At 48.2% G+C, this 27,307-nt stretch overlaps 1 protein-coding gene across 2 annotated transcripts; it reads left to right on the plus strand.

Moving 5' to 3' along the window:
- Window positions 1-27,121, plus strand: LOC129837116 (cannabinoid receptor 2-like). Of its 2 annotated transcripts, none has more exons than XM_055903031.1 (4): window positions 1-455; window positions 20,572-20,637; window positions 21,310-21,415; window positions 21,615-27,121. In XM_055903031.1, the coding sequence occupies exons 3-4, from the start codon at window positions 21,343-21,345 to the stop codon at window positions 22,712-22,714; spliced, it is 1,173 nt and encodes a 390-aa protein (XP_055759006.1). In that variant the 5' UTR covers window positions 1-455; window positions 20,572-20,637; window positions 21,310-21,342; the 3' UTR covers window positions 22,715-27,121. The 2 variants fall into 2 exon arrangements, with proteins under 2 accessions (XP_055759006.1, XP_055759007.1); XM_055903032.1 differs by having other exon boundaries at window positions 21,313-21,415.
- The last annotated feature ends 186 nt before the right edge of the window (window positions 27,122-27,307 follow it).

Raw genomic sequence — 27,307 nt, forward strand, 5'->3', positions numbered from 1 at the left:
CTGTGTAAGTTTTGTTGCCTTGTTGCAGTGTCACAACTCAGTTGGCACAGTATGTTTCAACATTTGTGCTGACACTTATGCCAATGTCTCTGTGGACCAGTGGAGGCTGGTGGGAGGAGCTACAGGAGGACGGCTGGTATGGAACAGACAGAACGGAGTCAAACATGTGGTTTCCATATGTTTGATGTATTTGATACCGTTCCATTGATTCCATTCCAGCCATTACAATGAGCCCAAAAGGCAGAAGGCATGAACATGTTACTACTTCAGGGACTGCAAACGGTCAGACATCAGTCTCTCTCGCTCTCTCTCTCTCTCCCTCACTCACTCAAGTCACCGACTGGTTCTGGGGAGAGGAGTTAGATGGAACTCAGTGGCGCTGTAGACGAGATCACCAGTTTAGTCTGTCTTCCTCCTACACCACAACAGAACTGACAGAAAAGCATCCACACAAGGTAAGCACCTGCCTTTATTCTTGTATTATTTTATACTACGATACAGTCCACCCCACACAGGGCAAAAACACTACCTTGTGGTTTCTGAGCATCATAGAGCAAATGATTATTTGCACAATATGTTTGAAACCTGTTATGAGGAAAATGCTGAACGTGAGAGCATGATTGTTAGGTTCTGAAGCACAAAGCATGCTCTCCTTAGGATTTTGCATGTATATAGATGTTAGATGATGCTGTCTGATGTTCAGTCTGTGACCCAGATCAGTCTGTAACCCATGTGTTCTGTTTTTTAATAGCATTTATGAATTGGTACCTCATTGCATGTTTTAAAGTGACTGTTTAAAACATCAGTCTGTGAAAGTCTTCTTGCCTTGTGGCAGTGTCACAACTCAGTTGACACACTAGGTTTCAACATATTTTTGAAATGTCTCTGTGGTCATACTGTAAATCTAAGATATTACCCATGAGTCCTTACTCAGTAATAGGTATTGTGTACTTTGCATTACTTAAGATATGTATGAGTGGTCCAAGTACCTATGAGGAACAGAAAAGTAGTCTACTGTGAACTGTCAATCAAAAAATATTTCAGGTCCACACAGAGAGAAGAAGCCTAACGTGGTGTAATAAGCAGATTGCATATACTCGGCCGTCATCTCCCTCAAGCAGATTTAGAAATATTGTCACTAAGGTCAATAAGGGTCTCTGTAAAAAGTAATTTACTTCCTATTTCTCCAGCCCCCATATTCCAAAATGTACTTTCATAAAGCAGATATTTGTGATGGAGAAAATAATAATGATGATCATTCAGAACCTCATAAAATGAAAACAAAATGTAAGCAAAAAGTGGGGCACTGGTGCAATGCCGTAAAAAAGTGACCTATTTGTCTGGTTATGAATGTCCTATTACTATAGACACAGCAGGGCCGTAACTAGAGTTCGAGTTTTAGCGAGATTCTTTTTGAAAGTTGAAGCTCATTGACTGCATTTCTATACAATTTAAAAACTTTAAAACGGCTATTTGGAGAACAGAAAAAAAACGACAAAAATTAACCATTATCACCTGCTGTAGGTTCATTCACCTAAATCGATATACAAAAAACACAAATCCAACATTTACTGAGAGCTAACTCGGCAAATAGCACTGCTGGGTGATTTAATGAGTCATAGTCAATCGATCAATAACATAATAATGTTCTTAGCAAAGGTGATCATTTTTAATGTACAATCTGTAGAAACTATGAGAATAGAAAGGTTCATAACTTTAGTGAAACATCACAGCACTGTGTAAAAATATATGGCAGACAGAAATCAACTGGATGGTCTTCAAAGATAGATGGGAGGGTTAGAGGGTAGCTGAAAGCTGGGACGAAAAAAACTAAAGATAATTAATGTAAAATATACTGTCTGAAATGTATGTAGTATGTATAAACTGGAAGTGGAAGCATAAGTATTGTTGTCCATTAGTTTACTCCAAGTAGGGAAGGGTTAGCGGGGAAAAATGAATAAGGGAAAATATAAAACATATATCTAACATATACAAGGGGTACAAGGGTACAAAAACACAGTGGAAGGGTACAAAAACACAGTGGCCTCCATCAGTTTGGAACCACCAAGACTCTTCCTAGAGCAGTCCTCCCAGCCAAACTGAGCAAAAGCACCTATACACTATCTCCAAAGTCAGGGAGGTGACCAAGAACCTGATGGTCACTGACAGAGCTCCAGAGTACCTTTGTGGAGATGGGAGAACCTTTAAGAAAGACAACCATCTCTGCAGCGCTCCACCAATCTGGCCTTTATGATAGAGTGGCCAGACGGAAGCCACTCCTCAGTAAAAGACACGTGACAGCCCGCTTGGAATTTGCCAAAAGGCACCTAAAGACTCTCAGACCATAAGAAACAAGATTCTCTGGTCTAATGAAACCAAGATTGAACTCTTGGGCCTGAATGCCAAGCGTCATGTATGGAGGAAACCTGGCCCACATTCCTACGGTGAAGCATGGTGACAGCATCATGCTGTGGGGATGTTTTTCAGCGGCAGGGAATGGGAGATTAATCAGGATTGAGGGAAAGATGAACGGAGCAATGTACAGAGAGATCCTTGATGAAAACCTGCTCCAGAGCGCTCAGGACCTCAGACTGGGGTTCACCTTCCCACAAGTACAATGACCCAAATCACACAGCCAAGACAACGCAGGACTGGCTTCGGGACAAGTCTTTGAGTGGCCCAGCAGAGCCCGGACTTGAACCTGATCGAACATCTATGGAGACCTGAAAATAGCTGTGCAGCGATTCTCCCCATCCAACTTGACAGAGCTTGAGAGGATCTGCAGAGAAGAATGGGAGAAACTCCACAAATACAGATGTGCCAAGCTAGTAGCTTCATACCGAAGAAGACTTGAGGCTGTAATCACTGCCAAAGGTGCTTCAACAAAGTACTGAGTAAAGGGTCTGAAAACTTACGTAAATATGGTATTTCCAGTTTTTTTTATTTATTATACATTTGCAAAAACGTCTTACCTGTTTTTCCTTTGTCATTATGGGGTATTGTGTGTAGATTGATGAAGGAAAAAAAAACAATTTAATCCATTTTAGAAAAAGTCTAACGTAACAAAATATGGTTAAAGTCAGGGGGTCTGAATACTTTCCAAATGAACTGTATAGTTTATCTGGAAGCGCGTATTTACCAGTTGCGAACTTATTCTCTAAGAGTCAGTTTTTGTTTGACATGGCAGGAGTAGCGGGATGGTCAAGTTGACAAAATTGCCTTTCGGCCAGCATCTCGCAAACAGCGTTTTCTTCTTCGTGTGAAAATCTGGCAGACTAGATGCTGTATTGCATATTTCCATCTTTCGCAGGTCAGAGGGCAGATTGGACACTTAAAATACACCACTATCTAACTCTGCACCTATACACTATCCCCAAAACCCCCCATCTAACCCTGCACATATACACTATCCCCATAACCCCCCATCTAACCCTGCACCTATACACTATCCCCAACCCCCCCCCCTCTAACCCTGCACCTATACACTATACCCATAACCCCCCATCTAACCCTGCACCTATACACTATCCCCAACCCCCCCCTCTAACCCTGCACCTATACACTATCCCCATAACCCCCCATCTAACCCTGCACATATACACTATCCCCATAACCCCCCATCTAACCCTGCACCTATACACTATCCCCATAACCCCCCATCTAACCCTGCACATATACACTATCCCCAACCCCCCCCTCTAACCCTGCACATATACACTATCCCCATAACCCCCCATCTAACCCTGCACCTATACACTATCCCCAACCCCCCCCTCTAACCCTGCACCTATACACTATCCCCAAAACCCCCCATCTAACCCTGCACATATACACTATCCCCAAAACCCCCTCATCTAACCCTGCACATATACACTATCCCCAAAACACCCCATCTAACCCTGCACATATACACTATCCCCCAAACCCCCCATCTAACCCTGCACATATACACCATCCCCAAAACCCCCCATCTAACCCTGCACATATACACTATCCCCAAAACCCCCCATATAACCCTGCACATATACACTATCCCCAAAACCCCCCATCTAACCCTGCACCTATACACTATCCCCAAACCCCCCATCTAACCCTGCACATATACACTATCCCCCAAACACCCCATCTAACCCTGCACATATACACTATCCCCAAAACCCCCCATCTAACCCTGCACATATACACCATCCCCAAAACCCCCCATCTAACCCTGCACATATACACTATCCCCAAAACCCCCCATATAACCCTGCACATATACACTATCCCCCAAACCCCCCATCTAACCCTGCACATATACACCGTCCCCAAAACCCCCCGTCTAACCCTGCACATATACACTATCCCCAAAACCCCCCATATAACCCTGCACATATACACTATCCCCAAAAACCCCCCATCTAACCCTGCACCTATACACTATCCCCAACCCCCCATCTAACCCTGCACCTATTCACTATCCCCATAACCCCCCATCTAACCCGGCACCTATACACTCTCCCAACCCCCCCCCCCCCCCCCCCCCATCTAACCCTGCACCTATACACTATCCCCATAACCCCCCATCTAACCCTGCACCTATACACTATCCCCAACCCCCCATCTAACCCTGCACCTATACACTATCCCCATAACCCTCCATCTAACCCTGCACCTATACACTATCCCCAAAACCCCCCATCTAACCCTGCACATATACACTATCCCCAAACCCCCCATCTAACCCTGCACATATACACTATCCCCAAACCCCCCATCTAACCCTGCACATATTCACTATCCCCAAACCCCCCCATCTAACCCTGTACATATACACTATCCCCAACCCCCCATCTAACCTTGCACCTAAACACTATCCCCAACCCCCCCCCCCCCCCCCCCCATCTAACCCTGCACCTAAACACTATCCCCAACCCCCCCCCCCCCATCTAACCCTGCACCTATACACTATCCCCAAAACCCCCCCATCTAACCCTGCACCTATACACTATCCCCAAAACCCCCCATCTAACCCTGCACCTATAAACTATCCCCAAAACTCCCCATCTAACCCTGCACCTATACACTATCCCCAAAACCCCCCATCTAACCCTGCACCTATACACTATTCCTAAAACCCCCCATCTAACCCTGCACCTATACACTATCCCCAAACCCCCCATCTAACCCTGCACATACACACTATCCCTAAAACCCCCCATCTAACCCTGCACCTATACACTATCCCCAACACCCCCCCCATCTAACCCTGCACCTATTCACTATCCCCAAACCCCCCATCTAACCCTGCACATATACACTATCCCCAAACCCCCCATCTAACCCTGCACCTATACACTATCCCCAAACCCCCCATCTAACCCTGCACATATACACTATCCCCAAACCCCCCCATCTAACCCTGCACCTATACACTATCCCCAAACCCCCCCATCTAACCCTGCACCTATACACTATCCCCAAACCCCCCATCTAACCCTGCACATATACACTATCCCCAAACCCCCCCATCTAACCCTGCACATATACACTATCCCCAAAACCCCCCATATAACCCTGCACATATACACTATCCCCAAAACCCCCCATCTAACCCTGCACCTATACACTATCCCCACCCCCCATCTAACCCTGCACCTATACACTATCCCCACCCCCCATCTAACCCTGCACATATACACTATCCCCAAAACCCCCCATCTAACCCTGCACCTATACACTATCCCCAACCCCCCGTCTAACCCTGCACATATACACTATCCCCAACCCCCCCATCTAACCCTGCACCTATACACTATCCCCAAAACCCCCCATCTAACCCTGCACCTATACACTATCCCCAAAACCCCCCATCTAACCCTGCACCTATACACTATCCCCACCCCCCATCTAACCCTGCACCTATACACTATCCCCACCCCCCATCTAACCCTGCACATATACACTATCCCCAAAACCCCCCATCTAACCCTGCACCTATACACTATCCCCAACCCCCCGTCTAACCCTGCACATATACACTATCCCCAACCCCCCCATCTAACCCTGCACCTATACACTATCCCCAAAACCCCCCATCTAACCCTGCACCTATACACTATCCCCAAAACCCCCCATCTAACCCTGCACCTATACACTATCCCCAAAAACCCCCATCTAACCCTGCACATATACACTATCCCCAAAACCCCCCATCTAACCCTGCACATATACACTATCCCCAAATCCCCCCATCTAACCCTGCACATACACACTATCCCCAAAAACCCCCATCTAACCCTGCACCTATACACTATCCCCACCCCCCATCTAACCCTGCACATATACACTATCCCCAAAACGCCCCATCTAACCCTGCACCTATACACTATCCCCAAAACCCCCCATCTAACCCTGCACCTATACACTATCCCCAAAACCCCCCATCTAACCCTGCACCTATACACTATCCCCAAACCCCCCCATCTAACCCTGCCCCTATACACTATCCCCAAAACCCCCCATCTAACCCTGCACATATACACTATCCCCAACCCCCCCCATCTAACCCTGCACATATACACTATCCCCAAACCCCCCATCTAACCCTGCACCTATACACTATCCCCAACCCCCCATCTAACCCTGCACATATACACTATCCCCAACCCCCCCATCTAACCCTGCACATATACACTATCCCCAAACCCCCCATCTAACCCTGCACCTATACACTATCCCCAACCCCCCATCTAACCCTGCACCTATACACTATCCCCAAAACCCCCCATCTAACCCTGCACATATACACTATCCCCAACCCCCCCATCTAACCCTGCACATATACACTATCCCCAAACCCCCCATCTAACCCTGCACCTATACACTATCCCCAACCCCCCATCTAACCCTGCACCTATACACTATCCCCAAAACCCCCCATCTAACCCTGCACATATACACTATCCCCAAACCCCCCTTCTAACCCTGCACCTATACACTATCCCCAACCCCCCATCTAACCCTGCACCTATACACTATCCCCAAAACCCCCATCTAACCCTGCACATACACACTATCCCCAAAACCCCCCATCTAACCCTGCACATACACACTATCCCAATAACCCCCCATCTAACCCTGCACATATACACTATCCCCATAACCCCCCATCTAACCCTGCACATACACACTATCCCAATAACCCCCCATCTAACCCTGCACCTATACACTATCCCCAACCCCCCCATCTAACCCTGCACCTATACACTATCCCCATAACCCCCCATCTAACCCTGCACATACACACTATCCCCATAACCCCCCATCTAACCCTGCACATACACACTATCCCCATAACCCCCCATCTAACCCTGCACATACACACTATCCAAATAACCCCCCATCTAACCCTGCACCTATACACTATCCCCATAACCCCCCATCTAACCCTGCACATACACACTATCCCCAAAACCCCCCCATCTAACCCTGCACCTATACACTATCCCCATAACCCCCCATCTAACCCTGCACGTACACACTATCCCCATAACCCCCCATCTAACCCTGCACATACACACTATCCCAATAACCCCCCATCTAACCCTGCACATACACACTATCCCCATAACCCCCCATCTAACCCTGCACATACACACTATCCCCATAACCCCCCATCTAACCCTGCACATACACACTATCCCAATAACCCCCCATCTAACCCTGCACATACACACTATCCCCATAACCCCCCATCTAACCCTGCACATACACACTATCCCCATAACCCCCCATCTAACCCTGCACATACACACTATCCCAATAACCCCCCATCTAACCCTGCACATACACACTATCCCCATAACCCCCCATCTAACCCTGCACATACACACTATCCCCATAACCCCCCATCTAACCCTGCACCTATACACTATCCCCATAACCCCCCATCTAACCCTGCACATACACACTATCCCCAAAAAACCCCATCTAACCCTGCACCTATACACTACCCCCAACCCCCCCCCATCTAACCCTGCACATATACACTATCCCCAAAACACCCCATCTAACCCTGCACCTATACACTATCCCCAAAAACCCCATCTAACCCTGCACCTATACACTATCCCCAAAAACCCCATCTAACCCTGCACCTATACACTATCCCCAAAACCCCCCATCTAACCCTGCACCTATAGCCTATCCCCAAATCCCCCCATCTAACCCTGCACCTAAACACTACCCCCCCCCCCCATCTAACCCTGCACCTATACACTATCCCCAACCCCCCATCTAACCCTGCACCTATACACTATCCCCAAAACACCCCATCTAACCCTGCACCTATACACTACCCCCCCCCCATCTAACCCTGCACCTATACACTATCCCCAAAACCCCCCATCTACCCCTGCACATATACACTATCCCCAACCCCCCCCTCTAACCCTGCACCTATACACTATCCCCAAAACCCCCCATCTAACCCTGCACATATACACTATCCCCACCCCCCATCTAACCCTGCACCTATACACTATCCCCAAAACCCCCCATCTAACCCTGCACCTATACACTATCCCCAAAACCCCCCCATCTAACCCTGCACCTATACACTATCCCCAAAACCCCCCATCTAACCCTGCACATATACACTATCCCCAAAACCCCCCATCTAACCCTGCACATATACACTATCCCCATAACCCCCCATCTAACCCTGCACCTATACACTATCCCCAACCCCCCCCCCCCTCTAACCCTGCACCTATACACTATCCCCAACCCCCCATCTAACCCTGCACATATACACTATCCCCAACCCCCCCATCTAACCCTGCACATATACACTATCCCCAAACCCCCCATCTAACCCTGCACCTATACACTATCCCCAACCCCCCATCTAACCCTGCACCTATACACTATCCCCAAAACCCCCCATCTAACCCTGCACATATACACTATCCCCAACCCCCCCATCTAACCCTGCACATATACACTATCCCCAAACCCCCCATCTAACCCTGCACCTATACACTATCCCCAACCCCCCATCTAACCCTGCACCTATACACTATCCCCAAAACCCCCCATCTAACCCTGCACATATACACTATCCCCAAACCCCCCTTCTAACCCTGCACCTATACACTATCCCCAACCCCCCATCTAACCCTGCACCTATACACTATCCCCAAAACCCCCATCTAACCCTGCACATACACACTATCCCCAAAACCCCCCATCTAACCCTGCACATACACACTATCCCAATAACCCCCCCATCTAACCCTGCACATACACACTATCCCCATAACCCCCCATCTAACCCTGCACCTATACACTATCCCCAACCCCCCATCTAACCCTGCACCTATACACTATCCCCAACCCCCCCATCTAACCCTGCACCTATACACTATCCCCAAAACCCCCCATCTAACCCTGCACATACACACTATCCCAATAACCCCCCATCTAACCCTGCACCTATACACTATCCCCAAACCCCCCATCTAACCCTGCACCTATACACTATCCCCACCCCCCATCTAACCCTGCACCTATACACTATCCCCACCCCCCATCTAACCCTGCACCTATACACTATCCCCAACCCCCCATCTAACCCTGCACATACACACTATCCCAATAACCCCCCATCTAACCCTGCACCTATACACTATCCCCAAACCCCCCATCTAACCCTGCACCTATACACTATCCCCACCCCCCATCTAACCCTGCACCTATACACTATCCCCAAAACCCCCCATCTAACCCTGCACCTATACACTATCCCCAAAACCCCCCATCTAACCCTGCACATATACACTATCCCCAAAACCCCCCATCTAACCCTGCACACATACACTATCCCCATAACCCCCCATCTAACCCTGCACCTATACACTATCCCCAACCCCCCCCCCATCTAACCCTGCACCTATACACTATCCCCAACCCCAAATCTAACCCTGCACATATACACTATCCCCAACCCCCCCATCTAACCCTGCACATATACACTATCCCCAAACCCCCCATCTAACCCTGCACCTATACACTATCCCCAACCCCCCATCTAACCCTGCACCTATACACTATCCCCAAAACCCCCCATCTAACCCTGCACATATACACTATCCCCAACCCCCCCATCTAACCCTGCACATATACACTATCCCCAAACCCCCCATCTAACCCTGCACCTATACACTATCCCCAACCCCCCATCTAACCCTGCACCTATACACTATCCCCAAAACCCCCCATCTAACCCTGCACATATACACTATCCCCAAACCCCCCTTCTAACCCTGCACCTATACACTATCCCCAACCCCCATCTAACCCTGCACCTATACACTATCCCCAAAACCCCCATCTAACCCTGCACATACACACTATCCCCAAAACCCCCCATCTAACCCTGCACATACACACTATCCCCATAACCCCCTATCTAACCCTGCACCTATACACTATCCCCAACCCCCCATCTAACCCTGCACATATACACTATCCCCAAAACCCCCATCTAACCCTGCACCTATACACTATCCCCAACCCCCCATCTAACCCTGCACATACACACTATCCCAATAACCCCCCATCTAACCCTGCACCTATACACTATCCCCAAACCCCCCATCTAACCCTGCACATATACACTATCCCCAACCCCCCATCTAACCCTGCACATACACACTATCCCAATAACCCCCCATCTAACCCTGCACCTATACACTATCCCCAACCCCCCCCATCTAACCCTGCACCTATACACTATCCCCATAACCCCCCATCTAACCCTGCACATACACACTATCCCCATAACCCCCCATCTAACCCTGCACATACACACTATCCCCATAACCCCCCATCTAACCCTGCACATACACACTATCCAAATAACCCCCCATCTAACCCTGCACCTATACACTATCCCCATAACCCCCCATCTAACCCTGCACATACACACTATCCCCAAACCCCCCCCATCTAACCCTGCACCTATACACTATCCCCATAACCCCCCATTTAACCCTGCACATACACACTATCCCCATAACCCCCCATCTAACCCTGCACATACACACTATCCCAATAACCCCCCATCTAACCCTGCACATACACACTATCCCAATAACCCCCCATCTAACCCTGCACATACACACTATCCCAATAACCCCCCATCTAACCCTGCACATACACACTATCCCCATAACCCCCCATCTAACCCTGCACATACACACTATCCCCATAACCCCCCATCTAACCCTGCACATACACACTATCCCCATAACCCCCCATCTAACCCTGCACATACACACTATCCCAATAACCCCCCATCTAACCCTGCACATACACACTATCCCCATAACCCCCCATCTAACCCTGCACATACACACTATCCCCATAACCCCCCATCTAACCCTGCACCTATACACTATCCCCATAACCCCCCATCTAACCCTGCACATACACACTATCCCCAAAAAAACCCATCTAACCCTGCACCTATACACTACCCCCATAACCCCCCATCTAACCCTGCACATACACACTATCCCCATAACCCCCCATCTAAACCTGCACATACACACCATCCCCATAACCCCCCATCTAACCCTGCACATATACACTATCCCCAACCCCCCCCCATCTAACCCTGCACATATACACTATCCCCAAAACACCCCATCTAACCCTGCACCTATACACTATCCCCAAAAACCCCATCTAACCCTGCACCTATACACTATCCCCAAAAACCCCATCTAACCCTGCACCTATACACTATCCCCAAAACCCCCCATCTAACCCTGCACCTATAGCCTATCCCCAAATCCCCCCATCTAACCCTGCACCTAAACACTACCCCCCCCCCCATCTAACCCTGCACCTATACACTATCCCCAACCCCCCATCTAACCCTGCACCTATACACTATCCCCAAAACACCCCATCTAACCCTGCACCTATACACTACCCCCCCCCCCCCCCCATCTAACCCTGCACCTATACACTATCCCCAAAACCCCCCATCTACCCCTGCACATATACACTATCCCCAACCCCCCCCTCTAACCCTGCACCTATACACTATCCCCAAAACCCCCCATCTAACCCTGCACATATACACTATCCCCACCCCCCATCTAACCCTGCACCTATACACTATCCCCAAAACCCCCCATCTAACCCTGCACCTATACACTATCCCCATAACCCCCCATCTAACCCTGCACATATACACTATCCCCAAAACCCCCCATCTAACCCTGCACATATACACTATCCCCATAACCCCCCATCTAACCCTGCACCTATACACTATCCCCAACCCCCCCCCCCCTCTAACCCTGCACCTATACACTATACCCATAACCCCCCATCTAACCCTGCACCTATACACTATCCCCAACCCCCCCCTCTAACCCTGCACCTATACACTATCCCCATAACCCCCCATCTAACCCTGCACATATACACTATCCCCATAACCCCCCATCTAACCCTGCACCTATACACTATCCCCATAACCCCCCATCTAACCCTGCACATATACACTATCCCCAACCCCCCCCTCTAACCCTGCACATATACACTATCCCCATAACCCCCCATCTAACCCTGCACCTATACACTATCCCCAACCCCCCCCCTCTAACCCTGCACCTATACACTATCCCCAAAACCCCCCATCTAACCCTGCACATATACACTATCCCCAAAACCCCCTCATCTAACCCTGCACATATACACTATCCCCAAAACACCCCATCTAACCCTGCACATATACACTATCCCCCAAACCCCCCATCTAACCCTGCACATATACACCATCCCCAAAACCCCCCATCTAACCCTGCACATATACACTATCCCCAAAACCCCCCATATAACCCTGCACATATACACTATCCCCAAAACCCCCCATCTAACCCTGCACCTATACACTATCCCCAAACCCCCCATCTAACCCTGCACATATACACTATCCCCCAAACACCCCATCTAACCCTGCACATATGCACTATCCCCCAAACCCCCCATCTAACCCTGCACATATACACTATCCCCAAAACCCCCCATCTAACCCTGCACATATACACCATCCCCAAAACCCCCCATCTAACCCTGCACATATACACTATCCCCAAAACCCCCCATATAACCCTGCACATATACACTATCCCCCAAACCCCCCATCTAACCCTGCACATATACACCGTCCCCGAAACCCCCCGTCTAACCCTGCACATATACACTATCCCCAAAACCCCCCATATAACCCTGCACATATACACTATCCCCAAAACCCCCCATCTAACCCTGCACATATACACCGTCCCCAAAACCCCCCATCTAACCCTGCACATACACACTATCCCAATAACCCCCCCATCTAACCCTGCACATATACACTATCCCCAAAACCCCCCATATAACCCTGCACATATACACTATCCCCAAAACCCCCCATCTAACCCTGCACCTATACACTATCCCCAACCCCCCATCTAACCCTGCACCTATACACTATCCCCATAACCCTCCATCTAACCCTGCACCTATACACTATCCCCAAAACCCCCCATCTAACCCTGCACATATACACTATCCCCAAACCCCCCATCTAACCCTGCACATATACACTATCCCCAAACCCCCCATCTAACCCTGCACATATACACTATCCCCAAACCCCCCCATCTAACCCTGCACATATACACTATCCCCAACCCCCCATCTAACCCTGCACCTAAACACTATCCCCAACCCCCCCCCCCCCCCCCATCTAACCCTGCACCTAAACACTATCCCCAAACCCCCCCCCCCCATCTAACCCTGCACCTATACACTATCCCCAAAACCCCCCATCTAACCCTGCACCTATACACTATCCCCAAAACCCCCCATCTAACCCTGCACCTATACACTATCCCCAAAACTCCCCATCTAACCCTGCACCTATACACTATCCCCAAAACCCCCCATCTAACCCTGCACCTATACACTATTCCTAAAACCCCCCATCTAACCCTGCACCTATACACTATCCCCAAACCCCCCATCTAACCCTGCACATACACACTATCCCTAAAACCCCCCATCTAACCCTGCACCTATACACTATCCCCAACACCCCCCCCCATCTAACCCTGCACCTATTCACTATCCCCAAACCCCCCATCTAACCCTGCACATATACACTATCCCCAAATCCCCCATCTAACTCTGCACCTATACACTATCCCCAAACCCCCCATCTAACCCTGCACATATACACTATCCCCAAACCCCCCCATCTAACCCTGCACCTATACACTATCCCCAAACCCCCCATCTAACCCTGCACCTATACACTATCCCCAAACCCCCCATCTAACCCTGCACATATACACTATCCCCAAACCCCCCCATCTAACCCTGCACATATACACTATCCCCAAAACCCCCCATATAACCCTGCACATATACACTATCCCCAAAACCCCCCATCTAACCCTGCACCTATACACTATCCCCACCCCCCATCTAACCCTGCACCTATACACTATCCCCACCCCCCATCTAACCCTGCACATATACACTATCCCCAAAACCCCCCATCTAACCCTGCACCTATACACTATCCCCAACCCCCCGTCTAACCCTGCACATATACACTATCCCCAACCCCCCCATCTAACCCTGCACCTATACACTATCCCCAAAACCCCCCATCTAACCCTGCACCTATACACTATCCCCAAAACCCCCCATCTAACCCTGCACCTATACACTATCCCCAAAAACCCCCATCTAACCCTGCACATATACACTATCCCCAAACCCCCCCATCTAACCCTGCACCTATACACTATCCCCAAACCCCCCATCTAACCCTGCACCTATACACTATCCCCAAACCCCCCATCTAACCCTGCACATATACACTATCCCCAAACCCCCCCATCTAACCCTGCACATATACACTATCCCCAAAACCCCCCATATAACCCTGCACATATACACTATCCCCAAAACCCCCCATCTAACCCTGCACCTATACACTATCCCCACCCCCCATCTAACCCTGCACCTATACACTATCCCCACCCCCCATCTAACCCTGCACATATACACTATCCCCAAAACCCCCCATCTAACCCTGCACCTATACACTATCCCCAACCCCCCATCTAACCCTGCACCTATACACTATCCCCATAACCCCCCATCTAACCCTGCACCTATACACTATCCCCAACCCCCCATCTAACCCTGCACATATACACTATCCCCAACCCCCCCATCTAACCCTGCACCTATACACTATCCCCAAAACCCCCCATCTAACCCTGCACCTATACACTATCCCCAAAACCCCCCATCTAACCCTGAACCTATACACTATCCCCAAAAACCCCCATCTAACCCTGCACATATACACTATCCCCAAAACCCCCCATCTAACCCTGCACATATACACTATCCCCAAATCCCCCCATCTAACCCTGCACATACACACTATCCCCAAAAACCCCCATCTAACCCTGCACCTATACACTATCCCCACCCCCCATCTAACCCTGCACATATACACTATCCCCAAAACGCCCCATCTAACCCTGCACCTATACACTATCCCCAAAACCCCCCATCTAACCCTGCACCTATACACTATCCCCAAAACCCCCCATCTAACCCTGCACCTATACACTATCCCCAACCCCCCATCTAACCCTGCACCTATACACTATCCCCAAAACCCCCCATCTAACCCTGCACATATACACTATCCCCAACCCCCCCATCTAACCCTGCACATATACACTATCCCCAAACCCCCCATCTAACCCTGCACCTATACACTATCCCCAACCCCCCATCTAACCCTGCACCTATACACTATCCCCAAAACCCCCCATCTAACCCTGCACATATACACTATCCCCAAACCCCCCTTCTAACCCTGCACCTATACACTATCCCCAACCCCCCATCTAACCCTGCACCTATACACTATCCCCAAAACCCCCATCTAACCCTGCACATACACACTATCCCCAAAACCCCCCATCTAACCCTGCACATACACACTATCCCAATAACCCCCCCATCTAACCCTGCACATACACACTATCCCCATAACCCCCCATCTAACCCTGCACCTATACACTATCCCCAACCCCCCATCTAACCCTGCACCTATACACTATCCCCAACCCCCCATCTAACCCTGCACATACACACTATCCCAATAACCCCCCATCTAACCCTGCACCTATACACTATCCCCAAACCCCCCATCTAACCCTGCACATATACACTATCCCCAACCCCCCATCTAACCCTGCACATACACACTATCCCCATAACCCCCCATCTAACCCTGCACCTATACACTATCCCCAACCCCCCCATCTAACCCTGCACCTATACACTATCCCCATAACCCCCCATCTAACCCTGCACATACACACTATCCCCATAACCCCCCATCTAACCCTGCACATACACACTATCCCCATAACCCCCCATCTAACCCTGCACATACACACTATCCAAATAACCCCCCATCTAACCCTGCACCTATACACTATCCCCATAACCCCCCATCTAACCCTGCACATACACACTATCCCCAAAACCCCCCCATCTAACCCTGCACCTATACACTATCCCCATAACCCCCCATCTAACCCTGCACATACACACTATCCCCATAACCCCCCATCTAACCCTGCACATACACACTATCCCAATAACCCCCCATCTAACCCTGCACATACACACTATCCCAATAACCCCCCATCTAACCCTGCACATACACACTATCCCAATAACCCCCCATCTAACCCTGCACATACACACTATCCCCATAACCCCCCATCTAACCCTGCACATACACACTATCCCCATAACCCCCCATCTAACCCTGCACATACACACTATCCCCATAACCCCCCATCTAACCCTGCACATACACACTATCCCCATAACCCCCCATCTAACCCTGCACATACACACTATCCCAATAACCCCCCATCTAACCCTGCACATACACACTATCCCCATAACCCCCCATCTAACCCTGCACATACACACTATCCCCATAACCCCCCATCTAACCCTGCACCTATACACTATCCCCATAACCCCCCATCTAACCCTGCACATACACACTATCCCCCCAAAAACCCATCTAACCCTGCACCTATACACTACCCCCATAACCCCCCATCTAACCCTGCACATACACACTATCCCCATAACCCCCCATCTAAACCTGCACATACACACTATCCCCATAACCCCCCATCTAACCCTGCACATATACACTATCCCCAACCCCCCCCCATCTAACCCTGCACATATACACTATCCCCAAAACACCCCATCTAACCCTGCACCTATACACTATCCCCAAAAACCCCATCTAACCCTGCACCTATACACTATCCCCAAAAACCCCATCTAACCCTGCACCTATACACTATCCCCAAAACCCCCCATCTAACCCTGCACCTATAGCCTATCCCCAAATCCCCCCATCTAACCCTGCACCTAAACACTACCCCCCCCCCCCCATCTAACCCTGCACCTATACACTATCCCCAACCCCCCATCTAACCCTGCACCTATACACTATCCCCAAAACACCCCATCTAACCCTGCACCTATACACTACCCCCCCCCCCCCATCTAACCCTGCACCTATACACTATCCCCAAAACCCCCCATCTACCCCTGCACATATACACTATCCCCAACCCCCCCCTCTAACCCTGCACCTATACACTATCCCCAAAACCCCCCATCTAACCCTGCACATATACACTATCCCCACCCCCCATCTAACCCTGCACCTATACACTATCCCCAAAACCCCCCATCTAACCCTGCACCTATACACTATCCCCAAAACCCCCCATCTAACCCTGCACATATACACTATCCCCAAAACCCCCCATCTAACCCTGCACATATACACTATCCCCAAAACCCCCCATCTAACCCTGCACCTATACACTATCCCCAAAACCCCCCATCTAACCCTGCACCTATACACTATCCCCAACCCCCCATCTAACCCTGCACATATACACTATCCCCAAAACACCCCATCTAACCGTGCACATATACACTATCCCCAAAACCCCCATCTAACCCTGCACCTATACACTATCCCCAACCTCCCCCATCTAACCCTGCACCTATACACTATCCCCAAAATCCCCCATCTAACCCTGCACCTATACACTATCCCCAAACCCCAACATCTAACCCTGCACCTATACACTATCCCCAACCCGCCCCCCCGCCCATCTGACCCTGCACCTATACACTATCCCCAACCCCCCCCCTCCCCATCTACGATCGTACACCAGGACATTGGCCTGGGAGGATGGAACCCCTTCTCTGAAAACCTCATGTAGATCTTCTGCTCTAAAATCTGCTGCTGCAACTACTAGATCCAACTTCATCAGCGCAGTGCAGTTGATCACCATGGCTATAAATGCAAGAAATCCAACCTTACTCATCCTCTCTGGATCCCTCTCTTCAGGCCTACTCACTGGCGCTCTTCAGGCCTACCCTTGGGCTATCCTCTACTCTCTTCACTGCCACAGCATAGGAAACTTTCTGCCCCACTGTAACTCTGGCAATCTCAACCTGTCGCTCTTACACAGGGCACTTTGGATCACCTGCTGTATGGACACCCCCACAGTTGTCACACAGTGCCTTCTCTATCCCGACTGTACACTTCCTCTGACTATGTCCTCCTAAACATTTCAAACATCGTGGGAACTCCCTTCTACAACATGTCCGAATTCTTGGCACCTAAATCACTGTAGCGGGTTCGTAACATAGGCCCGCACAGAATAGCAAATATAACCTAACCTCTGTGTCAAAGCGCAACAAGACAGACAAGGTATTCTCAGTCTCGTCATTTCCACCGGGTCTCACCAAAAGACAGGTGTCACAAACACCAGGAATATTATTTTTCATTTGATCCACCTCTACAATCAACGTTCCCCCACTGATCACTCCTTTTAGCGGTGCCCTGCTCCAGAGAACAAAGCACTACACAGGTTGCGCCCGCTTCCTCTGGGCCGAGGATGCACAAAAATAAAAAAATTCCACTCCTCAAAACTTTCACAGATCTAACCATTCCCAGTTTGTCCTTTACCCAGCTTGACACAACAGCCAAAAAGCAGGAATCCACTTTTTCCAAAAATCTCACTCCTACCGGATCAAAATAATCTCCTGCAGGATTCACAGAGCAAACGCTGGAAGTCTCTACCACACCTGTCGCCGCAGGTAGGCACACTTCATCATGGTCTGGCTCAACTTCAGAGTGCCAACTGACTTCATTTCGAGATCCTAAAGGTTCTCAAGGGAGCATGTACGTTTGTTTTCAGGAGACAAAGTGTGTACACAGGAAACAAATGATATATTCTGCACTTCTTCTGCATTGAGGAGTAGAGGGGTGTGCAGTGAGTTTGCAGCAGCATCTCTAGACTAGTTGCCTATTGAGCCGACTGCGAGCTGGGGTAGTTTGTTTCACTTCAGGGAGGCAAATCCAGGGGGGCGCAGGCGAACATTATTCCACTTGTTCCCATAGAGGCAAGCGCGGTTAGAACTCAGTCAGATCAAGAATAAGCATTCTGAGCTTTGATCAACGCTGGGAGCAATATTTACATTTTGATCCGTAAAATCACTAGGGAATCAGCTCAAAGTTATTTCCATTTTGGAAATATGTTCCTAAGTATTCCCACGCATATATAGGAGAGACATACACCTTCCTAATATTGAGTTTGGACCCACTTTTGCCCCCAGAACAGCCTCAATTCGTCGGGGCATGGACTCAGTGTCAAAAGCGTTCCACAGGGATGCTGGCCAAATGTGTCCCACAGTTGTGTCAAGTTGGCTGGATGTCCTTTGGGGGAACATTCTTGATACACACGGGAAACTGTTGAGCTCGAAAAACCCAGGAGCGTTGCAGTTCTTGACACACTCAAACCGGTGCGCCTGGCACCTACTACCATACTCAGTTCAAAGGCATTTAGAAATGTTGTCTTGCCCACTCGCACTCTGAATGGCACTCAGTCTAAGTCATGGAAAGAGCAGGGGTTCCTAATGTTTTGTACACTCAGTGTATGCGATCATATCCCAATGTAATCAAGGTTTGAAATTATTTTATTTTTGTCAAATACTGTATCTATTTGGGCTACTTGAGGTCAATTTGTACAAATTATTTATAATTATGTTTCGGGACCCCCCGACCATCCGCTCATGAAGAAAATCGGCCCATGGCTTAATGTAATTGGGGACCCTTGCTATAGTGCATAGAGAGGATGAGGATATGCTTTCCAAGCTTAGTCTGACTGTACTAGACCTTAATGACCGTGGCCTGGTGAGACCCAACTCAACACTGTCTTTCTAACCTAATGTACTTCCATCAACAGCTGGAAATGATGACCAGAGGCCATCTGCAAGGCTCTTTCCACCAAGCCCACTCATGTGGTTACTATGAATCACATCATTGTCTCCAGTAATGATAAAAATGTATATATTTTTTCTCAGGAAGTCACCACCCAATTCATTCACTTCAAGTGAGAGCCTCAAGGTCGAAGTGAGAGATATCTAGAGGTAGCTTTATGTCTATTGATAATGTGTTTGTTTGTACCGTGCCTCTTGAGGTGGGCTAGAAGGGATGGATTTTTCTCTGCTGTAAATAGACAGAGTATTGTTTTGAGGTGATCAAACAGGTCCCCGTGTTTAAATGGTTATGTTTCCACAGAATGTCTGAAGCTTGTTTTTGGTGGATTTCATTTTCTTCTAATAGGAATATATTTGAACACACAGACCTGTTTCATCACCTCAAAACAATACTCTGTCAATTTACAGCAGAGAAAAAAATATCAACGATAATAAAAAATAGAACAATAATTGGTTTTGAATGAACACATTCACAAGCCATTTATTAGCATATTTTCGCCATGAAGAGACCCTGAAACGATTCAGGAAGGTGGCAATTAGGAGGCAACTCCTTCTGACAACGCATTGGAGGAAAGGGTCAGAGGTTCCTCCCCTTGGACCGTCTCCTCCAATGCGTTTTGAGAAGGAAGCGAGGAACGGGAATGCGAAAAGGATGTACAATTTAAGATGCACCATTCAGGAAGTTCTGTTTAAGTAATCAGATAATGTCTCCATCCAGTGGTCATACTTGGTACTGTCTGATGACTTTTGACCCATCTGAATTTCTATGGGTACATACAGTATGAGAACAATGTTCATACATTTCCACTCTGCACCTCTAAGTAGATCTCAGAGCTAACCCCTGACCTATAAGAGATGGATGGATGGGACAAGCCTGTAGGGGCCATGATGTCCGAAGACAATGGCAGCAGCCCCACATCAGCTCTGGGTATGTATATTAGAATATTGTCATCATATTTTAAATAGAATTACTTATAATACAATAACTGCATCTCTTTAAATATTCTTTGATATTAAAAATAAATATTACATATGATGATGATGATGATTGATAATGTGAGTTCACATTGGCTGCCATACAACATAAGCCAATCACTGATGTCTGAATTGTATTCCTGTGTCAACAGTCAACCGGTCCTGTGCGGACCTGAAGTGCTATATGGTTCTGTTCGAGGTGGAGAAGACAGCCATCGGCTCCATCTGTTTCCTGGCCGGACCCTTCACTTTCCTGGAGAATGCGTTGGTCCTGGGTGTGATCGCCGCCACCGCCACCCTGCGACAGCGTCCCTCCTACCTTTTCATCAGCAGCCTGGCCCTGGCCGACGTCTTTGCCAGCTGCTTCTTCACCAGCAGCTTCCTGGACTTCCACCTGTTCCACCGCCTTGACGGCCCCAACGCCTACCTCTTCAAGCTGGGCGGGGTGACGATGGCTTTCACCGGCTCGGTGGGTAGTCTTCTGTTGACTGCTCTGGACCGCTATCTGTGTATACATCAGGCGTTGAGTTATAAAGTGGTGTTAACGCGCCGCAGGGCCCTGTTTGCTCTCCTTGCCCTGTGGAGCACCACCATCCTCATCTCCTTCCTCCCTCTGATGGGCTGGAGGTGCCCCACAGGGCTCAGCCCGCCCTGCTCGCGCCTCTTCCCATACATCGACCACCGCTATCTGGCCTGCTGGGTCAGCTTCATCCTGGTGCTGCTGTCACTCATCCTGAGCGCCTACGCCCTGATCCTGTGGAGGGCCAATCGGCATGAGGCCTCCATGACGGGCCTCCAGGGGGTGCCTACCCGTGGTCAGGCCCGCATGCGGCTGGACATTCGGTTGGCACGTACCCTGGGCCTGATTCTGCTTATCATGGTGGGCTGTTGGCTGCCGACCCTCTCCTTCATGCTGGCAGATGTCTCGGTGCAGCTCACACATGTCCAGCAGAGGGCCTTTGCTTTCTGCAGCACCATGTGCCTGGTCAACTCAGCCGTCAACCCACTGCTGTATGCCCTGCGCTGCCGGGAGCTGAGGTTGGCACTGATGCGGCTGTTGGGGGGCCTGAGTGAGGGGCTGGGGTGCTGCCAGAGGCACGTAGGGGAAGACACGACCACTACCCTTCCCTTAGGCGACAGCAACAGCTGTAGCGCGCACTCCGAGAGTGAGGCGCCCAGACTCGTTAGCTGCCGACCGAACACAGTCTCAGAAATGGTTGGCAAGCAGCAGCTGGACATGACTGGAAAATGAGAAGGGTTGGGAGGCTTACTGTATATCAGGGTTATAGCACTGTTGTGAACTTGTGTTTCTTCTGTTGTGTTCATAGTGATAAGGAGGTAATGTCTCTAAAATGTACTGTGATAACAGGGACTAAAACAAAGACATCGACCATGTTACCATAAATTGTGCTGACCCACCTACAAGCCAAGTCACTCAGAGAAAATATTATTTTATTATTTGTCCAAGGGACATGATAGATTTAAAAAACATTATTTTTTTTTACAAACCAGTAGAAATGGTGAAATATCCCAAATGAACACCTTTGAGAAAACAACAGCATTGTTGGTGTTGGCAGTGTACATGTAGATAGCTATGTGTATCCTATGCTTGTTTTCGCTTGCGTGTTTGTCCTTTAGCGTCCAGAAGAGGATCCTGACGGGTTCCCATCTGCACATAAATACCTGTCCTGAATAGAGGCCCTGTGGATTGTAAACAATGGCCTCCACATGTGACTGCAAGCAGTGTCGAGATCAGAGGTGTAGGAAAGGCTGAGCCTGGGTGGGTCCAATCAGAAAAAAAGAAGAAGTCCACTCAGATTTTGTATTATTTATTTAAATATTTTTTTATGCTCTTTACTTGTCAGTGTTCCAAATGGAACATTGTCTTTTTACCTAAATATGCAAAAACTATCAGAATTCATAGCAAGCAGTACACTGGGTTAGTCAGATTTGATTAAATATAACAGAACAGATGACATGGAATGACATCACATACCAAAAAGAACTAACTGAAAGCCACACCCCAATGAGCAACGAATATGACTGCATTGAGGGATATGTCACTGTGCTTTTATGGCTATATGCACCATGCCACTAGCTATTTCATTTGTTCCTTTAGCAAACAAGACAGCTCATAATCCAGTGCCTTTATCACAGTCAACACACCTATATTTTAGCTTAAAAAATCCTACATTTCTCTCACCTTCATGGCAAAATGTGTAGAATAGCATGAGATGAGCTAAAAAAGCTGCACACGTTCCTCTTTATCCTATGGCAAAATGTGTAGAATTGCAGGAAATTTGCTTTAAAACAGCAACATGCCAAAATGTGTAGAATAATATGAGATTAGCTATAAACTGCACATTTGTCTCTGTTCCATGGCAAAATGTCAAAAATAAAATTGGGGGTCAGGACAAATTTCTGCAGGCCCACCCAACAACAAATTTCTGGCTACGCCACTGGTCGAGATAAGTGGGGCACAGGTCAGAAAGATAATGTCACACAACACAGAGACTAGAACACTTTTTTCTATAGAACACTACAAATGGCAACTATAGTTCACAAGTCATTTTAGTAGATCAATCACAAAACAATCAAACACAAAGATAGATGTTTTGTCTTGTAGATGGTCTAAGTAAAATCAAATCAAAATAACATTTTATTTGTCACATGCTTAAACAACAGGTGTAGACTAACAGTTTAATGCTTACTTACGGGTCCTTTTCCAACAATGCAGTTTATTTTTTAAATTCGTATTTATTTTATTGATACGAGAAATACATACACAGTGAATAACAATAACGAGTTACAATTAGGCAATGTGCATGGGTACTAGTATTGTGTTATGTGTTTATAGTCCCACCTCCCTCAAGAGGTTCCTTCTGAACACAAATGACAGCCTGGAGACAGGGAGCCTGCCATTTCAGGTCAGAGAACAGTGGAAAAAAAGGACAGACAGCATGGTTTATGAGAGGTGGTGAGTTGTCAGAGACTAGAACGAGAGAGATACTGAGTCATTTCTGGGAAACAAGTAAGTACCTTATGGTGATTACTTCCGACCATTTTAATTGAAAATAAACAAAAATAGCTGCATTGATGTGGCCGGAACGACTGGGTGATCTTGCTCTCCGTAGCAGAAACGACTGGGTGATCTTGCTCTCCGTAACAGAAACGACTGGGTGATCTTGCTCTCCGTAGCAGAAACGACTGGGTGATCTCGCTCTCCGTAGCAGAAACGACTGGGTGATCTCGCTCTCCGTAGCAGAAACGACTGGGTGATCTTGCTCTCCGTAGCAGAAACGACTGGGTGATCTTGCTCTCCGTAGCAGAAACGACTGGGTGATCTCGCTCTCCGTAGCAGAAACGACTGGGTGATCTCGCTCTCCGTAGCAGAAACGACTAGGTGATCTTGCTCTCCGTAGCAGAAACGACTGGGTGATCTTGCTATCCGTAGCAGAAACGACTGGGTGATCTCGCTCTCCGTAGCAGAAACGACTAGGTGATCTTGCACTGCTTGTTTCAAGCAGACCACAGTAGTCCTCTTGCCCAAGAACACCAAGGTAACCTACCTAAATGACTATCGCCCACGTAGCACTCACAGTTATAGCCATGAAATAGGTTGAAAGGCTGGTTTGACTCACATCAACATCATCATCCCAGACACCTCCAATTCGCATATCCCCCCAACAGATCCACAGATGACGCAATCTCTATTGCACTCCACACAACCCTCACCAACCTGGACAAAAGGAATACCTATGTAAGAATGCTGTTCATTGATTACAACTCAGCATTCAACACCATAGTCCCCTCCAAGCTCAGCATCAAGCTCTGGACCATGGGATGGAACATCTACCCCTGCAACTGGATCCTGGACTTCCTGTCGGGCTGCCTTCAGGCAGCGAGGGTAGGCAACAACACATTTGCAACGCTGGCCATCAACACGGGGGCCCCTCAAGGGTGTGTGCTTAGTCCCCTCCTGTACTCCCTGTTCACCCACAACTGTGTGGTCGCACATGACTCCAACACCATCATCAAGTTTGCTGACGAAACGACGGTGGTAGGAATAATCAACAACTACGAGGCAGCCTTCAGTTAGAAGGTCAGAGACAACAACCTCTACCTCAACGTCAGCAAGATAAAGGAGCTAATCGTAGACTACAGGAAACAGAGGGGCAAGCACGCCCCATCCACATCGATGGGGCTGTAGTGGAGTGGGTCGAGAAAGTTCAAGTTCCTCTGTGTTTACGTCACTAAGGAATTAACATGGTCTAAACACACCTACACCGTTGTGAAGAAGGAACGACAGTGCCTCTCCCGCCTCAGGAGGCTGAAAAGATTTGACATGGGCTCTCAGATCCTCAAAAAGTTCTACAGCTGCACCATTGATAGCATCTTGACTAGCTGCATCACCGCTTGGCACGGCAACTGCAAGGCACCGGACCGCAAGGCGCTACAGAGGGTGGTGAGTACGGCCCAGTACATCACTAGGGGCAAGCTCCCTGCCATTCAGGACCTCTATACCAGGCGGTGTCAGAGGAAAGCTCCAAAAATTGTCAAAGACTCCAGCCATCCAAGCCATAGACTGTTTTCTCTGCTACTGCATAGCAAGCGTTACCAGTGCACCAAGACTGGAACCAACAGGACCCTGAACATAAGACTGCTAAATAGCTAATCAAATGGCTACCCAAACTACCTGAATTTACCCTTTTTGAACTAACTATCTTGCACTGACACACATTGGACACTACCTATACACATACTTACACACACACACACACACACACTAAATATGCCCACATACATAACATGCATACTGATACCATATACACACACACACTCACCATAATATGCTGCTGCTACAGCTCAGTCTATTATCTATCCTGTTGCCTAGTCACTTTACCCATACCTATGTGTACATAGCTACCTCAATTTCCTGGTATCCCTGCACATCGACTCGGTACTGGTACTCCCGGTATATAGCCATGTTATTTGTACTTGTTATTCACTGTGTATTTATACCTTGTGTCACTATGTCTAGTAATTTAAAAAAATCTTTATCTTTAACGGTGCGGCAGGTAGTCTAGTGGATAGAGCAATGGGCCAGTAACTGAAAAGTTGCTAGATCAAACCCCCGAGCTGACAAGGTACAAATCTGTCGTTCTGCCCCTGAACAAGGCAGTTAATCCACTGTTCCAAGGCTGTCATTGAAAATAAGAATTTGTTCTCAACTGGCTTGCCTAGTTAAATAAAGGTTAAATAAAATAAATACAAATAAAAAAATAAACTGCATTGTTGGAAAAAGACCCTTAAGTAAGCATTTCACTGTAAGTCTACACCTGTTGTTTACAAAGCATGTGACAAAGAACATTTGATTTGAAGCACTGTTTAGTTATGATTATGAACAGTCAGATAGCTAGTAACAATGACAAGAAGCTGCCATGTGGGGAATCATAGGTGGCTCGTTTCAGCTAGTTGTATCTTGTTCTTGATACCATGTCTTGTTTTGCGGTGTTTTGACTTATTTCATGTCAATGTTAATATGGCTCAAATTCGCCAGCTAGCTAACCAACAACTGTAACAATGTATTTGAGAGAGAATAAGTACTCATTGTGCAAATGTATTTATGTTTTCAATAAACATTTGGTGACGAAATATAGTTTACCCCGTCTGTTTTGCCCCATAGTTGCACGTGTCGGTTTTGTTGCTAAACAACCAACCCATTTAATGGTCTATTAACTAATGTACTGCCTGGTGATGTCACCATGCAGGCAGGCCAAAACTGTGTTTTCAAACAGCTCTTACACTAAAAGGGCATTATCATAATTTTAACAATTCCAACCTC

Source organism: Salvelinus fontinalis, chromosome 38 (genome assembly GCF_029448725.1).
Source record: "Salvelinus fontinalis isolate EN_2023a chromosome 38, ASM2944872v1, whole genome shotgun sequence".
NCBI classification, from domain to species: Eukaryota; Metazoa; Chordata; class Actinopteri; order Salmoniformes; family Salmonidae; genus Salvelinus; species Salvelinus fontinalis.

Bases quoted from the DNA above. Each gene is read 5' to 3' on its own strand.
- LOC129837116 (XM_055903031.1), top strand. From the start codon at position 21,343: ATGGATGGATGGGACAAGCCTGTAGGGGCCATGATGTCCGAAGACAAT. The intron at 21,416-21,614 runs GTATGTATATTA...CTGTGTCAACAG, and splicing joins CAGCCCCACATCAGCTCTGG to TCAACCGGTCCTGTGCGGAC.